Source organism: Rhinolophus sinicus, chromosome 13 (genome assembly GCF_057876585.1).
Source record: "Rhinolophus sinicus isolate RSI-liver-muscle chromosome 13, RSI-T2T, whole genome shotgun sequence".
Classification (NCBI taxonomy): domain Eukaryota; kingdom Metazoa; phylum Chordata; class Mammalia; order Chiroptera; family Rhinolophidae; genus Rhinolophus; species Rhinolophus sinicus.
Genome location: NC_142513.1, coordinates 40,586,760 through 40,607,616, shown reverse-complemented (window position 1 = coordinate 40,607,616; position 20,857 = coordinate 40,586,760). Strand labels below are relative to the sequence as shown.

The 20,857-nt window shown below is 38.3% G+C and overlaps 2 protein-coding genes across 5 annotated transcripts in view; one reads left to right on the top strand and one right to left on the bottom strand.

The window, feature by feature from the left end:
- Positions 1–2,868, bottom strand: part of CFAP61 (cilia and flagella associated protein 61) — a 332,957-nt gene extending 330,089 nt beyond the window's left edge. For 2 of the 4 annotated variants that reach the window (XM_019712531.3, XM_074317335.2), the window contains exon 1: positions 2,769–2,868. The gene's annotated coding sequence lies outside the window, so the exon portion shown is untranslated. The other 2 variants (XM_074317333.2, XM_074317332.2) reach the window with 2 other exon arrangements.
- Positions 2,869–2,883: 15 nt separating this feature from the next.
- On the top strand, positions 2,884–19,105 carry CRNKL1 (crooked neck pre-mRNA splicing factor 1). Its single transcript, XM_019712532.3, has 14 exons — positions 2,884–3,057; positions 4,862–5,014; positions 5,932–6,023; positions 6,837–6,995; positions 7,428–7,594; positions 9,536–9,714; positions 10,881–11,051; positions 12,388–12,579; positions 13,280–13,339; positions 14,267–14,347; positions 15,111–15,350; positions 16,513–16,614; positions 17,199–17,447; positions 18,887–19,105. The coding sequence occupies exons 1-14, from the start codon at positions 3,007–3,009 to the stop codon at positions 19,049–19,051; spliced, it is 2,061 nt and encodes a 686-aa protein (XP_019568091.1). The 5' UTR covers positions 2,884–3,006; the 3' UTR covers positions 19,052–19,105.
- The last annotated feature ends 1,752 nt before the right edge of the window (positions 19,106–20,857 follow it).

Below are 20,857 nucleotides of genomic sequence, written 5' to 3'. Positions count from 1 at the left end.
TCCTTTTTTCTAGGGAAAAACACCTTATTACGTACTCGCTAGTGAGCTCAAAGCAGGCAAATTAATTTTTCACCATGATATTGACTCTAAGAACAATATGAAACATTTCCAGCACCCTGGAAGGCTGCCTCTGAGCACCATGCAGTCAATTCGCCCCTGCAAAAGGTAACTATATTCTGACTTCTATCCCATAGACGATCTTTGCCAATTTTTGAACATCATATACATGGAATCATGCAGTATACATAGTTTTCTTTCAAAATACAATATACCTTTTGGCTTTTTGTTGTTGTTTAGATATATCCTTGCATGATTTTCATTTTGCCAAAGTACCAAAAAACTTGAGTGCCGTAGGGGCCTGAGACATCACTGAACTGAGTTCCTCCTTTGTCAGATGAGGAAAGTGAGGCCCACGAGGTGAAGTGACTTGTCTCAGGACAGATGTTTGATCAGAAACAGAGCCTTGGACTTCTCCTTCCAGCCCAGTCCTTTACCATGCCCATCTGTTTAAGTGACCTGTAGGTTGGCTCTATGGATAAGAAGTTCCCCTGCCCTCATCGTCCACTGATGTTCGGATTAACTACAGCTTAAATGGTTATAAACCTTCAGATGTTAAGGGTGTAAGGTGCAGGGTAACACAGGAGGATTCGCAAAGGTGGCAGATGGCATCCAGAAATTTCATCCAGTGGACCCTGTCTTGGTGAATTAACACCATCCTCATCTTTGCAGACTTATGAACGGGTTTCATCAACATGCTCAAAGCAAACCCAGCTCTGGGGAATGGCCCTACATTATCCAAGCTCACAGAAACTGAAAGAACAAGTACAAAATGCCAATTTATTAATTTACAAAGAGAAAGTCAATAGGGGGCGGTCCAGGTGTTTCTATGGCCCAGACAGTTAACAAATAAGTCATGTGGGTTAAGTACAAGTCTGACTTCCTCTCCTTAACAGGGTAGAAGGGAATTATTTCTCCACCTCCCATGAGCTATGTGGCCATGATCTCGCAACCTTGGTATCAAGGTGACTGCAGTGAAATGGGGAACTCAGGCTAGTCTCGTTCCAGCCAGATGTTGCCTTCTGGAAATGTGGTCTTAGAATGGCAGATCTTCACATTTTGCAAAGGAAGAAAAGCATGGTATTTACATAACATCCCCCAAATTTGAAATATTGGCTCAAAATTCTTTTTCACACTCTGCAGATATAAACAAACATTTATTTAAGCTGGTTTAGCTTCCACTCCTGCTATGGCAGAGCCACCCATGCACTCTCTGTGGACCAGCTACACAGAAAGCCCAGCTATCAGAAGGTGGCTTACATGGGGCCATGGTTAAGAGCATAGGATGTGGAATCAGAGTACCAGGGATGACAACCAGCTTCTATCCCTTATTAGCTGTGACATTGGGCAAATTACCAAAACTCTCGGTTCCTCAGTTTCCTCATCTGTAAATGAGATAATATATATACCTCAAAGAGTTTTAGAAATGAGTTATGTACAAAATGCTAAAAGCAGTGTCTGACATAGTTTAGTGCTCACTCAGTACATATCAGCAACCATTAATATTATTATTGAGCATTATATTCTCAGGATTCAAAATAGTGAACCTCAAGAAGTCGCTCACCAGCCCTGAAGCCTGAGGGGCCCTCATCCACTGTAGAGACGCCAGGCCACAAAAATCAGAGCTAGGCTATGCTTGGGTGGCATCTTCACAGATGTTTGCCTAAACATCTCTATTTTGTTGATGACCACAGGGCCAATCCATACCCTTTGTGACAGACACTTCCTTTCCTAGATAAACAAATATACCTTTAATCAATTTGCAGTCAAGTTTTGATCACTTGCTAGCATTTCCTAAGATGGCTTTACATAGCACAGCTGCAATGAGTTGATTTCACATTTCTAACTCTAATGTCAATCTTTCTTGACATTTAATTTTTTAAATTATTTTTACACAGCAATGCATTATAATGCATTCTTCATTATACCTTCTCAATGCAGAATGCATCCTCATTGTGAAAACATATAACTTTACAAATAAGACTGAAATCCTGTCTTTTTTATTGTGGTAAAATATGCATAACATAAAATTTCTCTAAGAAATAGTCTTTTTCTTTGTAATTCTCTTAACCATTTGCTTGCACATAATTAATTTTTCTGTTTTGAAGGCAGGTCAAGAATTATATCACCTAACATTTACTGAGCGCTTTACATAGATTTTCTCTTTAATCCCAGTGAAATAGATATTATCATCATCTTACAGTTAAAGATATTGAGGCCAAGAGAATTTGTGTAATTAAGGTACACTCAGAGAATTTAAACATCTGTTTATCTGACAAGAAGGCTGGCTGGTCTGCTAGTAGTCTACTGATTTATTTTTATTTTTGTCTTATCTGGCTTTAAAATACCTTCAGGTTTTTTTAAATTATAAACCTTGTAGTTAATTATTTGGTCACAGCTGTCCAGAAACGAAGGGCAGTGGACCTCAGAAACTACAAGGCCTAGAATGCAGCGCAGCGCGGGCAGCTCCAGCGCTCAGCAGCTCGCCCACGGGCACGCAGGGAATCGCAGTTTTCTGGCCTGCCTCTCTTCCCCGCCCTCGAGCGGCCAGATCACAGCGTGGTTCTTACTCCCTTTGCCGGACGCCACGGCTAGGCAGATCCACCCGACCTCGCGCGGTCATCACAGTCCCGGAGACTGATGTGGAGATGCGCCCCTAACTCCCTGGACCCAGTCCTCGCGCTCCTGCGGGGCAGGCCAACCCTACCCACCTCAAACTCAGATTCCTACGCCGCGCTCCACACCCAACTCTAAGGAGGACGCGCAGGCAGGTTACCACAGAAACGGCGCTCCCTCGGTCACAGCGTGTGCGTGGGGTCAAAGGTCACTCAAGCCAGTTCCGCTTCCGGCCCCGAATCCCGCTTGTTGTCGGAAAGGTTTGGGGCGTCGGCGATCCCTTAGGGTCGATATTTGGGGTCCAGGGTTCGCCCGACGTCTTCTGCTGCAGCCATGGCGGCCTCTACCGCGGCCGGGAAGCAGAGAATTCCCAAAGTGGCCAAGGTAGGTGATAGCGAGTGTCCTTGGGGGAAGGGGCCTGGGAGAGGGGCTCGCACCAGCCTCCATGGTACCCGGGGCGGGAGAGTGTTGTCTGAGGAGCAGGCCCACCCCGTGCCGAGCCGAGGGGGACAAAGATGGAACGGGATAGGCGGTGGTGGGGCGCAGGCTCTTGTCACCCGGAGTATTGCCCGCATCGGCGTGGCCTTCGTTCTGGGTAGGTGTTTTGGGGGGATGCGGGTGGGTGAAAGAGTGGGGTCATTCATTCAGCAAAGATAACTGAGCCAGGCTGTGCGCTAAGCGAGGCGGAGCTACACACACTAATGCGGGTGACGAACTGTACGCAGTAAGACACAAGTGTAAAATTGCAACCTTGCCAAACGCTGCTAAAGCAAAGTAGAAGGTGTGGGCCACGAAATAATGGGGGTTGTGTGAGGGCGTCTCCAGAGTAAACTTTGCTGAGGAAGTGACATTTAAGCTGAGACTTAAAGGCTGAGTAGGAGTTAGCCATCCCAGAGTGAAAGTATGACAGTAGATGACAGGAGTTGTGTAGTGGTATAATTTAATTAAACAATAAATTTGATTTTGTCTGATATTCCCAAAGGTGGCTGACACTTACCAAGTGTTTTATATGTAACAGGCTTTGTTCTAAGCCTTTATTGATCCTCTCCTTTCAGTCTGTTTTTCCTGCCCGTGTCCATTTAGATGACTCCCAGAGATAATACATATAAAGCACATAGCCTACTGTCTGGTACTTAATGCTCATTAGGTATGAGCTATCATTATCATCATCATCTTTCCACATGTAGCACTAAATAATATTTCTTGTAATTCCACTCCATAAAATTGTATTGGTCCAGTAGAAATATAATGTGAGCCACATGTGTAATTTAAGTTTTTTTTCCTCTTTTTTAAAAATTGTATTGGGGAACAATGTGTTTCTCCAGGGCCCATCAGCTCCAAGTCGTTGTCCTTCAATCTAGTTGTGGAGGGAGCAGCTCACTGGCCCATGTGGTAATCAAACTGGCAACCCTGTTTTTCAGAGCTCACATTCTAATCAACTGAGCCTACCGGCGGCCCCTGTAATTTTTTTCTGATAGCTACATTAAAAAGTCATTAGCAAGGGACATTAATTTTGATTATATATTTTATTTAATAACCCAGTATATCAAACATATTGTCATTCCACCGTGCAATCAATACAAAAAAATTAATTAGGTAGTTTATTCTTTCCCTCATACTAAGTCTTCAAAATGTACTGTGTGTTTTACTCTTACAGCCCATCTCAATTTGGACTCACCACATGTGGCTCCTGCCTACCAGTTAGACTGCACAGCTCTAAGACCTCAAGAAGCTTATAGTCTGATGAGGGGAACTTACCGAATATTGTTTTTGACTTAAAATGCCATGAAAAACCAAATGCATTTATCCACCTGGGTCATTAATTCTGAGTAGAGATTTTAATGCTTGATAAGATATGGACTACATCTTTATAAAACAAAACCTTTGGTGAGCTTTTTTTCCTAGGCAGCCTCAAAGTTTTTTATTTTACGAAGCTAAAAGGGAAAATTTGCTATTTTTGCTATCTTTTTTCTTGAGACTTTTCCCTGTGGTTTTTTAATAGATATGCATTAAATAGAAGACATATTTTATTTTCTGTTTAGTTGCACAGAGAAATGGGAACATGTCACACAAAGAGGGCAGTTTGTAATAATACATATAAAGTTCTCATCCTAAAAAAAATTTTGTTTGTTTCTTAAATCTTGTGTGAAGGGCATCTCCTAAAAATAGAAACATCTTTTCTTAAAAGGTAAAAAACAAAGCTCCAGCTGAGGTACAGATAACTGCCGAACAGCTCTTAAGAGAAGCTAAAGAAAGAGAACTTGAGCTTCTTCCACCTCCACCTCAACAGAAGATCACAGATGAAGAAGAGTTAAATGATTACAAACTAAGGAAAAGGAAGGTTCGTCAATGTGCTTGTCTTTCATTATGTTATAATGTTAAGAATTTATAGGTCATAACTATTGCATTATGTTGTACACCTGAAACTAATTAAAAAAAATTTATAGGTCAGAGTTTGAAAAGTTCTTCATGGGTTAGAGAGACTATAAGATGACAAAAGGTGAGTGTTTCTAGCCACATAAATGATATAACTTCTGGTTACCAGATAACTGCATTTTACTGAACTTTATAAAATATACTATGAGTTGTCTATTTTAGAATATAAAGAAATTAAGTCCATCCAAAATATAATTCCTGGTGCTGAATCAAAGATGGGTGGAAGTTAAACACCTGGAACAACTGACAGCTGGAAAAGGGACGGACTTAGCAAGACTGTGTTATGCTTCTGTCTATACCGTTTTCTGTGTTAAGAATTAAGATGGGAAAGATCCATGAGAAGATTGAGGATCTAAGATGACCTTACACTAAAATGTGGGATTATTTAAACCACTAATCCTGTTATATCTACTTATTAGTTATCTTCAATGAATTATGTATGAAATTATGAGACATTACCAAAAACACTTAGTCAAAAATGTTTTCTTATTAGGAACAAGTAGAGTATATTACAGTACCAGTTAGTTGTTATGGGCAATAAAAGTAAATACCAACAATTCTGCTAATAATTCTCTAAATTATTTATATCTATTTTTAGATATTTATATCTAAAGTTCCCCTCTTGTTTGCATGTAAGATTTTAAAGAAACACGTGATTGTAGCCTTCTGTAGTGGGTTTCTTATTTCTTAAGGATTCTAGGGTATAATTTCTCTTAAATAAGAACAGAATGAGTAACCTTTTTAGTACAAGGATTAATAGACAAAGGATGATGTCATTTTTAGTTATTTTCTCTTTAATTTGACTATTTTGATTTCCACCAGACTTTTGAAGATAACATAAGAAAAAACAGGACTGTGATTAGTAACTGGATAAAATATGCACAATGGGAAGAGAGTCTAAAGGAGATTCAAAGGTAAAATTGCTGAGCATGTAATTTGGTAAATAAATATGTCATAAATTAACAGATAGGAAAAGTTAAAGCACAAGATTACAAGATTGTGTCTCTGGTATTAATTTTCAAAGTTTGTTCCATGGAGCTCTAGGGTTTCTTTGAGGGCTCTAGGGGTACTGTGATAGGTTAGTCCTGGGGGGAGCCGAGGAGAAGGCTCTACACGTGGGTCTTATCACCTACGCACCCTCTGCAGCCATAGATGTACAGTTTCATCTACTTTCTCTATATTGGGATTTTTTTTTTTTTTTTTAATAAAAATTGTTCCACTGATGAAAATCATGACCCCTTCTGTTGTCCAGCCTTTCTGTACTCTCCAAGCATACCCTTGGCCCCTACTGTGTCTGCATACTTGCCACTCCCTGAAAACATCACGTCTCCTTATTATGACACTTGGCTGTTCTCTCTGCCTGTAATGAATACCCCCATCCCACCCACCATGACCTCTGGGACTTTCCTCAGTTTCCAAATTTGTTCTCAGTTCTTGAGTTACCTTCTGATTAGCCTTTTCCACCAGACATTTTTCTTTCTTTTCCTCTGCTTCTTTTTACAGATCTTCACCATAATGTTTATCACATTGCATTGTAATTACATGCAGGTCTCTCTCTCTAAATCTTTCTAAGGTTCCTGAGAACATCATATCTTTTCACCTTTTTATGCCCAGAACTTGTCTCATGTGGACACATGATAAAATAACAGCACTGTAGGTGGTTTGAAATAGTTACTACATGTGTTGTCTGTACTGCTTTTGATGCCCTCCAAATCTTGCTTCCAAAGGGCTCGATCCATATACGAACGTGCTTTAGATGTGGACTATCGAAATATTACACTCTGGCTGAAATATGCAGAAATGGAAATGAAGAATCGCCAGGTGAACCATGCCCGGAATATCTGGGACCGGGCCATAACAACTCTGCCTCGAGTCAACCAGTTCTGGTAAGTTTCTAATCTAATGAAATGTCGATTTGTAGACTAGAAAAGTTCCACATTTGTCTATTTCATTTACATAGTTGTAATTATATAAACACGTGTAACTTTATATATACGTATAAGTATGTGTAAACACTTTTTATTGTCCTATAGTCTGTTAAGTCATAATCAAAACTAAAATTTTGATTACAATCTTTTATGCATAGGAAACTTCTTGTTAAACTAAGCAATTTTTAAGAAAAATGTATTTTTTTCTAATGGTTCATCCTTTTTCAGATTTATAATTTAATAAGAAAATAGGTCTGATTTAACCTTTAGGGAAGATAAAGTCTTAAATCTTCACATTTAACAAAGTTAGAACTGGAAATTGCCAAGTAACATTTTTTTTCCCTAAGTTATTTTGACCATGACACATATTTTCGGATGATTTTGTTAAAGGTACAAGTACACATACATGGAGGAGATGCTGGGAAACATTGCTGGCGCCCGGCAGGTGTTTGAGCGCTGGATGGAATGGCAGCCTGAGGAGCAAGCCTGGCACTCCTACATCAACTTTGAGCTGCGATACAAAGAGGTGGATCGGGCCCGCACCATTTATGAGAGATATATCCTTTGGATGTGGTCTGAGTGGTGCTGCTTTTATCCTGGTGCTGCTCCTCCCATGGAATTGTAGTCATAGGACAAGTAATCATTACTGTTGGCCTGGAAATCAAGGATGCAGGTTTCATCTGCTTCGTAAGCTACATATATATTTTCTAGGGACGTAGGTTGGTCAGGAAAAAAGTTTGTATTCTTGGTAATTGTTTGAGTCTTTTTCCAGTGAGACTTTGGATTTGTTTATATTTTGGCACTAATGCGATGAATTGCTTGTGGGAAATGATGTACTAAGGCCCTGGATGCTATAACCAGTCCTGTATTTCTGTGGTTTAAATTGGTCACTAGCACCATTAATGGAGTCCATCCGAAGGTTTACTGTTTAAAAGCCGTGTGACCCAAATGAGTCAGTTGTTCCTTTGAGCCTTGTTATCCTCATCTTTAAAACGAGAATAAAGATTCCTACTACGGGCTAGTTATGAAGATTAGATGATAATACATGAAAGCACTTTTAACAACTGAAGTAGTTGATCCTCATTGTTTACTGTTTCTATATTTGTGAATTCTCCTACTTGCTAAAATTTATTTGTACTCCAGAGTCAATACTTGTGTCACTTGCACAGTCATTTGCAAAGAAGCACAGAGTGATGAAAAACTTGCCACCCAAGGCATATGATCCCAGCTAAGGTGACAATCTGCCTGTTGTCTCTGCTCTCATACAGAGATGATCAAGAGATGGAAGCAGATGGGGCAGTGCCATGTAGGCCAGGAAGCTCTGGCTCAGGGCCAGTTGAGCAAGTTTGAATCCCTTCTCTGGCTCTTGTTAGTGGGCACCCTCTGGCAAGTCACGTAACACTTCTGAACCTTGTTTTCTCTTTTATAAAATAACAAAAATAGAATCTAAGGATTAGTTGCTTTTAGGATTTAAGATTATAACCTATATGAGATATTATTGTACATACAGATTTCTCTTAGGAGCAGTGATTTTGCTAATCACTGGTTCAGTGGTCACGGTGACTTCATAGAACAATTAACACAAATAATGAGAATCAAATTTATTATGCAATTTTAAGATCTTAAATACCTCTACTCATTTTAATATTACTAGTTTAACAAAAGCTTTTATAGTACTTGCTGTGTGTCAAACATTGTTCTAAGCACTTCACAAATATTGTCATTTAATCCTCATGACAACCGTATGATACAGGAACTATTCCATTCTACAAATGAGGAAATTGAGGCATGAGAGATTAAGTAGCTTGACCAGGGTCTCTCAGGTAGTGATGGAGAAGGGGTTTGAACCCAGTAGCAGCTTCAGAGCAAATGTTTTTAACATCATTGCCGTATTTGAATGTGTTGCTACTTTGGAAATTAATGATTTCCTCAAGGAAGTTAGACTAAAAATAGATACATCCTAATAAGAAATAAAATGGTAATTTAAAACTTTTTCTTTTGGCTCTAATTAGGACATTTTGTGACTTGTTTTAACTGTTAATTCAAATACTAATGTTATTGAGCACTTGATAGGTGACGTGTATTGAACACATTCTTTTGGCCAGAAATTGCCAAGAGTTTTACATACATTTTCTCATTTAAAGGTATCAGTCATCCAGTGAGGTTGGTGTTACTTTTCTCTATTTACAGATGGTAAAACTGAGGCTTAGACAACTTAAATGACTTGTCCAGATCACTTGGCTAATAACCAGGGTTCAGCTTTTTCATGGCTCCAAAAACCTATTTGTACCACTATTAAAATACTGAATAAACACTGAGGGAAGACACAGATGAGCAAGACCCAGCTCCCTCACAGAGGTCACAGTTTCGTGGTTCTTTGCCTTTGTACATGTTTTATCAACCTCAGTCGTAACTTGCATCGTTGGGGTTTTTGGTGTGGGTTTGGGTTTTTTTTAAGCCACATTGTCTTGCCTGGCATTTCTTTAATTCCCCTGTACTTGTACTTGTGCACCCTGATGTTAAAAACTGGATCAAATATGCCCGCTTTGAAGAAAAACATGGTTATTTTGCCCACGCACGGAAAGTATACGAGAGAGCTGTCGAATTCTTTGGAGATGAACATATGGATGAACGCCTTTATGTTGCCTTTGCCAAATTTGAAGAAAATCAGAAAGAAGTAAGTAAACTTAAAGGACTCAGTTACATTGCAAAACAGTTTAGAAAACATTACCTCTTGTGCACGTTGAGTTCATTTCCATTTTCTTATTCACTTACCATTAGAGAAAATGTTTTCAAAATACCAAAACTAGACTTCTCAAAGAAAACATGCAGTTGTGGCTAAGCTGTAGGTTGGGAGCTGAGTGATTATAGATTGTATTATAACTGTCTTAATTTTATTGTGCTTTGCTTGAAAATTAAGCCTTTAAATCTGGAGTAAGAATATTTTCTATAAGCTGAGAGTTAGTCACTCGGTATCCTGATTAAAGGGCTTTACAGGTAATAAACCTAGGGAAGAGAAAGCTCAGAGCCCTCAGAACATAGAATAGAATTTGAAATGAAGACAGATTGTCCCATAAATAAGTCATTTTTTTCCTTCCACAGTATATATGGAAAATAATCCCTTAAAGTAGCTCACATGATGCCGAATTGAGGTACGCTGAAATCCAAATGCAGGGTCTTGCACAGTCACAATAGGGAGTTTAGATTATATTTTAAGGGCAGTGAGAAGTATTGAAGGGTTTTAGCAGGAGAGTGGTAGGATACAATTTATATTGTAAAGAGAGCCTCTAGCTAATTTATGGAGATTGTGTTGGGGGAGGGTGGCAAAAGTAGATGAGAGGAGACTTTTGAAATGGTTAAGGAAAAAATGGAAATAGATTGGCAGGAGGATGGGGAGGGGTGAAGGCTGTGTTGAAGGGGTAGAAACCGTAGGGCTTTGTGAAGCAGTGAATGTAGGGAATGAGGAATGGAGAGGAACCAAGGTGAGGATTTCAGCTTGAGCAGGTAGAGTGTGTGACAGTAGGTATTGCTTATCAAGATTGGGAAGACGGAGAAAGACTTGGGTTGGTGGGGAAAAACAGGAGCTCAGATTGGGTCCTTTTAGTCTGAGATGTGCAGATGACATCCAACTGGCAGTGTTAGGTAGACAGGATTAAATGTGGAGCTCAAAGGAGAGTGTCAGTCTATCCTGACTAAAATACCTCAACAAAGGGAGAAGAATCTCATTTTGTACATTTTGAGGCCTAAAAATCTAAGTAATGTTTTATATCATAATTACTTTGCTAGTCATGAGTAGAATGTGAATGTTGTGTTATGGCAGATAATCATCCTGTCTGCTTTTAGTTTGAAAGAGTACGAGTGATCTACAAGTACGCCCTGGATAGAATTTCAAAACAAGAGGCGCAAGAACTCTTTAAAAATTATACCGTCTTTGAGAAGAAGTTTGGTGATAGGCGGGGTATTGAAGACATCATCGTGAGCAAACGGAGATTCCAGTATGAAGAAGAAGTGAAGGTGAGTGCTGGTGTAGATGTTTAACTCTGTAAGTGAAGTCAGATGTGCCAGCCAATACTAGGTACAGTAAAATGTATAATAGCAAATTAGGGCTGCCAGTGATTACACTCTTGATGATGTGTCTGCAATAAATGGGCAGCTATCCCAGGAGGTTGGAATAAGTGAGGCTGATAGCAAAGGCAAGCAAAAGACACTTGGATTTGCTCTGCCACTCACATGTTGAAAGTTACTTTGATTGCTGATTGTGTGCTGTAGAACTTGAGCAAAGTAAATCTGGAATCCGTTTGAGCTTATTTTTGAAAGAAGATGGAAGAGTCAGGTTGATTCAAAAAGCCAGCTTTTATACATTACCTTTCAGCTTAACTGCTTGAATGAAAGATGTATTGTAGATGTGATTCTATTCTCATCTCTTTATGTATGAATTCAAAAATAGTAGCATTTTCAAGATAGTTCCAAACAACGGACTAAGTCTGCTGTTAAATGAGGTCAACAAGATGTGTTCAAGATAAATTACTATTAATTGAAAAGCCAGGTTTCACAATTGTGAACATGGTATACGAGTAATTCTGTAGTAATTTTTAAATGTAGACATAATGATACGTAGTCATCTATCATTGTGCACCATTCTGCATAGCGTGATGAAATCTCAAGCCGTCCTGCTTGGTCCCACCTGGGATATGAATAATCCATTTGTCTAGCATCTCCATGCTATATACACTACCCACCTGTTAGTCCTTTAGTAGCTATCTTGGTTATCAGATCGACTATCATGGTATCGCAGTGTGCTTGTTCAAGTAACCCTTATTTTACTTAATGATTGCCCCAAAACACAAGAGTAGTTTAAATTTTGTCATGGTTATGTGTGTATGGGAAAAAACATAGTATATATAGAGCTCAGTACTATCCATGGTTTCAGGCATCCACTGGGGGTCTTAGAACATATTCCCCACAGATAAAGGGAGACTACTATATTCCTTATTATTTTCTATTTATAAAATCTCAGGAATGGTATTTTTTAAATGAGATAGCATGTGAAATTTAGAAAAAAAGTTGCTAAAATATAGAAAGTCTGGTGTCTTTTTTTGGGGAGGGGGGAATATTGGTGAACAGTGTGTTTCTCCAGGGCCCATCAGCTCCAAGTCGTCTTTCAATCTAGTTGTGGAGGGCGCAGCTCGCTGGCCCATGTAGGAATCAAACCGGCAACCCTGTTGTTCAGAGGTCGCGCTCTAACCAGGTGAACCATCCAGCCGTCCCTGGTGTCTTCTTTTAGCTCATATAGTCCAGCAAGTGTAGCTCTTGGTTTTGTTTTTATTTATTAAACTTATTGTCATTCTAGGCTAATCCACACAATTATGATGCATGGTTTGATTACTTGCGCTTGGTAGAAAGTGATGCAGAAGCAGAAACTGTACGAGAAGTCTATGAAAGAGCTATTGCCAATGTCCCACCCATTCAAGAGAAGAGGCATTGGAAACGCTACATTTATCTTTGGGTCAACTATGCACTCTATGAAGAACTGGAGGCAAAGGTAAAAAGTGGAATTGGGTGTCATCTATTAATGATTTCCTCACCCCTGTACTTAGAGCTCGCTGTTGTGGGTAGTAACTGAAATTTATAGTCTGTGAAACAGGAATTTAGTTTTAGATTCTTAATAAGCCTCCATTCAACCATATAGTTGTATGGTCTCTTTGTAACGTTTTAAACTGTTGTAGGTACAGGTGAGGTGTTTTCTTGTTTAGTTTGTACTTTGTTTCTTTAAACGTTGAGGCACAACAAGATTGAAAGGGAACAATGTATCAGCCATTAGTTTAATTATACATAGTTTCCTGGGTTTTCTCATAAATTGGGACCATGGCTAGATTGTACATTTTTGCTTTTAGTAAAGATCAAGTGGGATTTTCAGAAATTGGTCATGTATAAGTTAACAAAAAGAGTAACTTTCTGCTGTTAATCTGAGACCATAAAACATCTTTGTTTCTTTCTGCTATCAGGCAAAAAGCCTTTCTACAGAGAAGCTCTCAGAGTTTGATGGCTATATTGTTGGTGATTCTTAAACCAAAGTTTGATGGCCAAAGGTAGTTCACACTTTTGATCATAAATGGAATCAGAGTTTGAAAATAGCAACTTGTTAAAACATATTCAATGTTTGGGGTGTACATTTTTTACTACTAAAATTATAATTAGCAACAAACTTCAATATTTCGTGAAAATTTCTCATCCGAATACAGGATCCCGAGAGGACAAGACAGGTCTACCAAGCCTCTTTGGAACTAATTCCTCATAAAAAGGTACATTTGCTCTAAGTGTTCTGCTCCAAATGTCAAAATCCTGCTTCTGTTACTTGTAAAATAATTCAGTGAAATACTATCATGTTTCCCTGAAAATACAACCTAACTGGAAAATAAGCCCTAGCATGATTTTTCAGGATAATATCCCCTGAACATAAGCCCTAATGTGTTTTTTGGAGCAAGACTTAATATAAGACCTGGTCTTATTTTCAGGGAAACACGGTATTTATTGATTGAATATTTCCCTGTGCTAGGCATCATAGAAAACATAAATAAGAATGAGATAAGCTCTTTCCCTCTGAAAATTGTTTAGTCTAGTTGAGAGGACAGCCTATGACAAATAATACAGATAATAATGCAGAAATTCAGAGGAGGATGGGTAATTGGAATAGACTGAGTGGAAGTCTGTTCCATGAGAGGAAGACGCACATTGAGAGAGTACCAAGTATGTGCAGGAAATAATGAACAGATGTTGGCAGCTGCCTGGATGTATGCATGCATGGGTAAACATGAGGAGATGGTTGAGACATTACCTCTGCCATATTTCTCAGCACAAGAAACTAATAGAGATGTTGACCGAATTACCCTCTAGAATAGAGATGGCACGTTCTGCCTGTTCACAAGCATCCACAAAAAGCAGATTCTAAGTAGGGGCTGCCGGGCCTTGCAGTATTATACAATATCTAGATTACTGTTGTTTTGTTTTGGGTTTTTTTTGTTTTTTGGGGTTTTTTTTTTTTTTTGGTAACTTTTGTGAAATATCATAATCTTTGCTTATAAACAAGAAAATAACACCTGTCCTAGCTCTGAAGTTTTAGGTAAATCTAATTGCCTGTGGCCTTTTGTTAATTTAAATTAATTCAACTTAATTCAATTTAATTTAAATGAGTCTCTTAAGCTAGATGTTGTTGCGCTTTTGTTTTCTAGTTCACATTTGCCAAAATGTGGTTACTATATGCACAATTTGAAATAAGACAGAAAAATTTACCATTTGCCAGAAGAGCTTTGGTAAGTAAAGAAAGGATCAAGATGCATCGTTAAGTTCTATGAGAAGAAAATTAAAGTCTTAGTGCTTATAAGTTGTACAAATCCTACTAAGAAAGCCTTTAAAATTTGAGACATGTTAGAAAACACATGGCCTTTGAAGAAAGATTGGATGATGATGCTTAAATTGTTCTATTTCAATATTGAATGGAAACTTTATCTGTAGCTACCCAGATCTTTCCTCAGACTAGAAAGATCTGATCTTTAGTCTAGTCTGATCCTGTGCAAAATTTTTGGTGTATTAAATGCATCTCCCTCTTAACAGTTCTATAATGTCTTAATAGGATCAAATACTGTTTAAATGTAGTTGTCCTTCTGATAAGCTACTCTCACCCTGGCTGTGGGCAGCAAGACAGGGTTCATTATTTGATTACCTTTTAATTTATAGATTTTATACATCTGATATCCATATTCCCTAGGAGATCCTGAGAAACTGAGTAAAATCCAAAATAGTTGTCCAGACAACTCTGGTACACTGTTCTCTTGCTGAATAGGCACCAGTGGGCATAGGCTCTTTTGACAGCTGAGTGAATTAGAAGGTTCCCTTTGGCCTTTTGTCAAGAACCATCACTAACAGTATGATACCACAGAGGGAAAGAGTGCCTTACCATGTTGACTCTCCAAGGTTCTTGCTCAGCAGAAAACAGCTTTTGGGATAGGTCGACAATGTCTGTGCACAAGTTAAACCCACTAAAGTATTACAGCAATTGGTCATTTTCTTTTCCAGGGAACTTCCATAGGCAAATGTCCAAAGAACAAGTTATTTAAAGGTTACATAGAATTGGAGCTACAGCTTCGAGAATTTGACAGATGCCGGAAGCTTTATGAAAAGTTCTTGGAATTTGGACCTGAAAATTGTACCTCTTGGATTAAATTTGCAGAATTAGAGACAATCCTTGGTGATATTGAGAGAGCACGGGCAATCTATGAGTTAGCCATCAGCCAGCCACGCTTGGACATGCCGGAGGTGAGGCTCTTGAGTTGGATAGAATTTTGGTTTAGACACTTCTCTAGAAATATTTTAGATGACCATCTAAATAAGTGTGTGTGCATTTCAGAGCATAAAGAAGATCTAACAGTCTTTTCCACTCAGTTTAGAACTCTTCTGTTTTGGAGATAGAAAGGTGGTGGGGGAAGCAGACCTCTACTTGGATACCAGAGCACAGCAAAGCCCCATTATGACACTAGGCTTAATTGGGACATAATGGGTGTGTGACAGGCTCTATTCCTCCATTTCTCAACCAAGAGGCTAAAGAGTATAAGATAGAGAAATAGGCAGCAAGCAGCCCCATTTGGAGAACAAGAGAAATGGATGTTGAGACTGCACCTCCCTGGATTCTCCTGGCATAGTTTTGTCTGGATTGGGCTAGCAAAAGAGGCTCTAAGTAAATGAGGATGTTCTGGAATTACTACTGTCACTGTCCTGGAAGTAGGACCGGAAGTAGAACCTGCAGCAGGACCGGAAATCGTCCCTTCAGAATTTAAGCTCGAGCCACAAGGTGGCGCCAAACCGCAGTTGGCTAATTTCAATCTCAAACCACTCAACTCATTCAGCCATTTTGTTAATCTTGCACTAATATCACCCACATTTAATGTTTCACTAGGCCCCACTGATTGCATTAGGGCAGGGGTTTTTGTATGATAGTTCCATTGGCTGGCCTCAGCTCCTCCATAGACTGCCAGCTCCCAGGAGTCGGGGCCACATCTTGGTGCTTGTTGAGTTGAACTCAAACATATCAAGAATCTGCAGTGGAGTTAAAAACAGTATATACTGGTTAATCTAGGCCTATTTTCTCCCTGCAAGTTCAGTTGTATGGGGCATGGTCATGACGGTGCCCAGGAGACTTGGCAAATTTCTCAGCTCTTCTTGGTAAGTCCAGCATTTGAAAAACTCCAAAAGAGAACGCAAAAATGAATTCAAGACCTTTTTTCTCAAATCTAGGACTTTAACCAGGTTTGGCCAGCTTTTAAATGCCAGTATTATTTTATCCACATGCTGTTCTTTAGTTCTTCATAAAAGCCGTAGGTGCCTATATTTCCTAGGTTGGAATGGTAGTTAAGCTGTGCTTTGGATAGGGGCATGTTGCTTTTTAAATGTCAAGCCTGATCTATTAAGTGATCTTTCTTAGGTGCTTTGGAAATCGTATATTGATTTTGAAATTGAGCAGGAAGAAACTGAAAGAACACGCAATCTTTACCGACGATTGCTTCAACGGACGCAACATGTCAAGGTATCCTATGCTTTATAGATTATCTTTGATTTTGCTTGAATCAGCAATCCTGAAGAAATACTATATTTCTGTATTTTAGTGTTTTTTAAAATATATTTATTTTGAATGATTTCCTGCCTTTTAAAGAGAACCTCTGAGTCTCAGAGGACTTCGGAATGTTAAGCTTATACCAAGTCAATACATATTTTAAATTATTTTTTTTCACTTACAGTTGACATTCAATATTATGTTTCAGGTGTATAGCATAGTGGTTAGACATTAATATAATTTATGCAGTGATACCCCTGATTAGTATCCACTTTATACCAGGTCAGTATTTATACTACATGTGAATAACTTGACTATCACAGGGTTGAATAAAAAGTTAAATTCTTCTCATGATTTTAAGACTTTCAGATATCTAATTGGATTTAGAAGCAGATTACTTCAACATTAATATATTGAAGCATGTAGTCAATATTCTTTGGAATATAGAAGTGAGCACATTACTGTATTCAGATGTTAACAGCAAATTAGCTTTATTATTACATCATTATCATCTGGGTGACATGGTTAATTTGGTTCTATTGTAATCCTTTTTAAAGGTATGGATCAGTTTTGCTCAGTTTGAGTTGTCTTCAGGGAAAGAAGGAAGTTTGGCTAAATGCAGACAAATTTATGAAGAGGCTAACAAAACCATGCGAAACTGTGAAGAAAAGGAAGAAAGACTTATGCTGCTGGAATCTTGGCGAAGCTTTGAAGATGAGTTTGGAACTGCATCAGATAAGGAGAGAGTAGACAAACTCATGCCAGAGAAAGTCAAGAAGAGAAGAAAGGTCCAGGCTGATGATGGGGTAAGAACTGGTTCCCTGGAGATGGTCCTTCATGTCAAATGAGCAGAAATGCATCAGACAATATGTACTTTTAAGTGGCATATGTACAATCTGAGAATGGAAGCAGTCTGCCTGGAGTAAGAGACAATTGCAGTCTGGCTAGTACGGAAACAAAGAGTATAATTCACCCTGGGTGGATTAGGAAGAGGGCTGGGAAAGGCTTCTTGGCTGATTCTCGGAACTACATGAAGTGTGGTATTTCTGGAGCATTACACAGCAGGTCACGATGGAGGGAAATGAAAATCAACTTTTTAGGTAGAAGCCAATCCAGAGAAGGCTTTGTAAGCTATAGGAAGGCTCATATGCACAAAATGGCATGACCCAGTCATTGGCACCTCCTGCAGGTGGATTTGAGGGGCTTAGATTAGAGGAGGACCTGTCAGGAGGCTGTTGCAAGCAAAGCAAGTGGTGGTGGAAGCTGGAACTAGGGCGATCATTAGGAAGTGAAATCAGTGACCCCTTGGAGGTGGGGATGTTAGGGCAGGGATTCAGAATACCATATTTTGCCATGTATGATGCGCTCCCTTGTATAATGTGCACCCATGTTTTTGGCCCAAACTTTTAGGGGGAAAATCTTTTAATATTTTAATTCAAATTTTTATGTTTATATTTAGGTACTTGTTTTTTGTATTATAAAGGAATTTTAGCATTTATTTTTTAACATACTATGGTACAAGAAATTTCATGTAACAAGTAATTACAAAACACAAGAACAAGAAATTTTATTTACCGGTAACACATTTATGGTATTCACACATCATAGAAGGCCAAGAACTCTTCTCAGCGTTGCAAATTCGTCGTAAGTTCAACAAAACCAGTGATTGTATTCTAGGGTATTATTTTGCATACAGATATCATTATTGTTTACTAGAGTTACATTTTTAACTCATAAGCATAACTAAAAGAATTAAAAACATATAGATACGGAATTGGTACTACCATGTATAACGCACATCCTTATTTTTCCCTCACAAATTTGGGCAAAAAAGTGTGCATTATACATGGCAAACTACAGTAATAATGCACAGATATATGGCTTTCACTACTAGGTAAAAACTGAGTAAATCTTTAAAAATTTTAAATCTTAAACAGACTGCAGGATGGAGTTGGAGACATTGAGTATCTTCAACTATAGAGAAGCTGTGCTTAGATTTTTAGAATTTTTTTCCACCAGGTTTTTAATTCTCATACTTGCAGCAACACCAATCCAACAGCTACTTATTCATTCCCAGTCTTCAAGGCCCACTCCTTGTGCTTTCTGTAGTAGATTTTGATGTTGTTTTGTAAAATGAAGGTAAGTTGAATTTGAACTCTGGGTTTCCCAGTGCAAATTTCTCTTTAACGGGAATGTATTTCAGCCACGTGTTAGCTTATCTTCTAATTGTTTTACTTTTCTGTAGTCCGATGCAGGCTGGGAAGAATACTACGATTACATCTTTCCGGAAGATGCTGCCAACCAACCTAACCTCAAGCTCCTGGCCATGGCCAAACTTTGGAAGAAACAACAGGAAAAGGAGGCTGCTGAACAAGACCCAGACAAGGACATTGATGAGAGTGAATCTTGATCTTCTTATTCATACTGAGAAATGTTTTATTTTTATAAATTGTTTGGAACTCTTGTGACTCCTGTAAGTTTTTGTATATTTCACCAGTAATGAACAAATTGGAATCTTTGGCAGCTAGTTTTTGAATTATTTTTAAAATGCTCTTGGGCTAGTTAGGGGTTGAGGGTTGCGAGTAAGGGAATTTTTTTAACTGCTAAATTTGAGTCCAACCATTTTTTGACCACATAGTGCATTACGAAATCTAATTCAGGTAATGCTTAGTATCTATTTTACAAGGAACTCTGGGCTTTTGGAAAAATCTTTTTCTAGAAGTTTTCAAGTTATATTCTACAGTAATTTTTAAGGTATAGTTTTCTCATGCCTTCATAAAGATATTTCTTCACAGATATTTTATGCATTCATCTGAAACTTGCAACTTTGCAACTTTCATGTTTTCAGACTCACGCTGACTTGAGTTCCATTCCCAGCTCTGCCACTTAAGTGATTTGTAACCTTTATTTTCAGTTTCTTCAGTCATAAAATGGGCTAGTACTTTGCCAACTCCTTTTGAAGATTAAACTAGAAAAGGACTATACCTGATGCATAGTTAGGAAAGAATAAAATATTCGTATCTGGCCACTTTCTTAAATATGTTTGTTCCTTATAGAATTCAATGTTTTTGGATTCATTTAACTTCTAAAATCCTTACTTTCTTAATACTGGCTTTTATACTAAGTTCTTTTCAAAACATTAGTTGGAAAATAATTTACCGTTACTCTATTTCTGAACAAGGTCTTTTTTACCAAGAACATTTTAGTCAAATTTCATTTATGCCCTAATCAGTTTCCCAGGCTGGTTGAGCTCTATAGTGTTTGTTAAAGAATTACATGTGCCATAAAAAAACTATGTCTCATACTTAAGTAAGTTTAGGAAACCCTAGATTAAGGGTTAAGCCTTTAGTCAAATCTCTTGATAGGCTTCTCAGAGCCTTTGATATGCTACTGTATATAGGAATTACCAGTAACAATGCTGGCATATTTCCCACTTCTACCTGGAATACCAGTATCTTCCAGTGCGCTATATTGAAAATGTCTATTTACACCTGACACATTAAACTTATTCTTGCTTTATAATGTGAAAAACACCTAAGGTAACTATATGCTAAATAATGAAACTTAAATAGTACAAGAATAACATACTTGCTGATAACATTACTCATATTCTCAAGCAAAAAGTAATTAACTGATCAGAGAGATTGTGTCCTTTAATCTAACCTATATTTCTTAAGCCTGTTTTCTGTGTTCACTGCCCAAGCTCTTGGACTAAACAGAATTATGTATTTTCAAGACTGTTTTTCAGCTGTAAAGATGATTAGCAAATTTATTATCTGCAAATTTGAGGAAATGAATTATTAAATTTGTGTGTTCACTCGGAATAAAAGCTAGTCAATATGTTGCTAAATTGTATCTTAAAAATAAGATACAGTTTTTGAGGGCAGAGTAAAATAGGACTGTTAGGTTTTCAGCCTCACTGGTTTAGTCATTGGACCAGTGTAGCTGTTAGGGTGTTAGGTTCTGACTAGTCAGTGAGGAGGAACATTTGTGATTTTAGTATCTTTGGTAAAGTGCGCAGAGTCAAGAGGTGAGATGAAAACAGGTCAAAATGCTAATGTAAGTGACTAATCATAGAGTCTTGCTAAAATTGTGTTCATGTTGCATGTATGCATAAGAAAAACAATTAGCGATCATGTTCTCAGTGTAATTTAACACTTTCTGACAAGTGCCAGTGTGAGATGCATGAAGGAAAAATTTACTCTCTCGGTAGAAC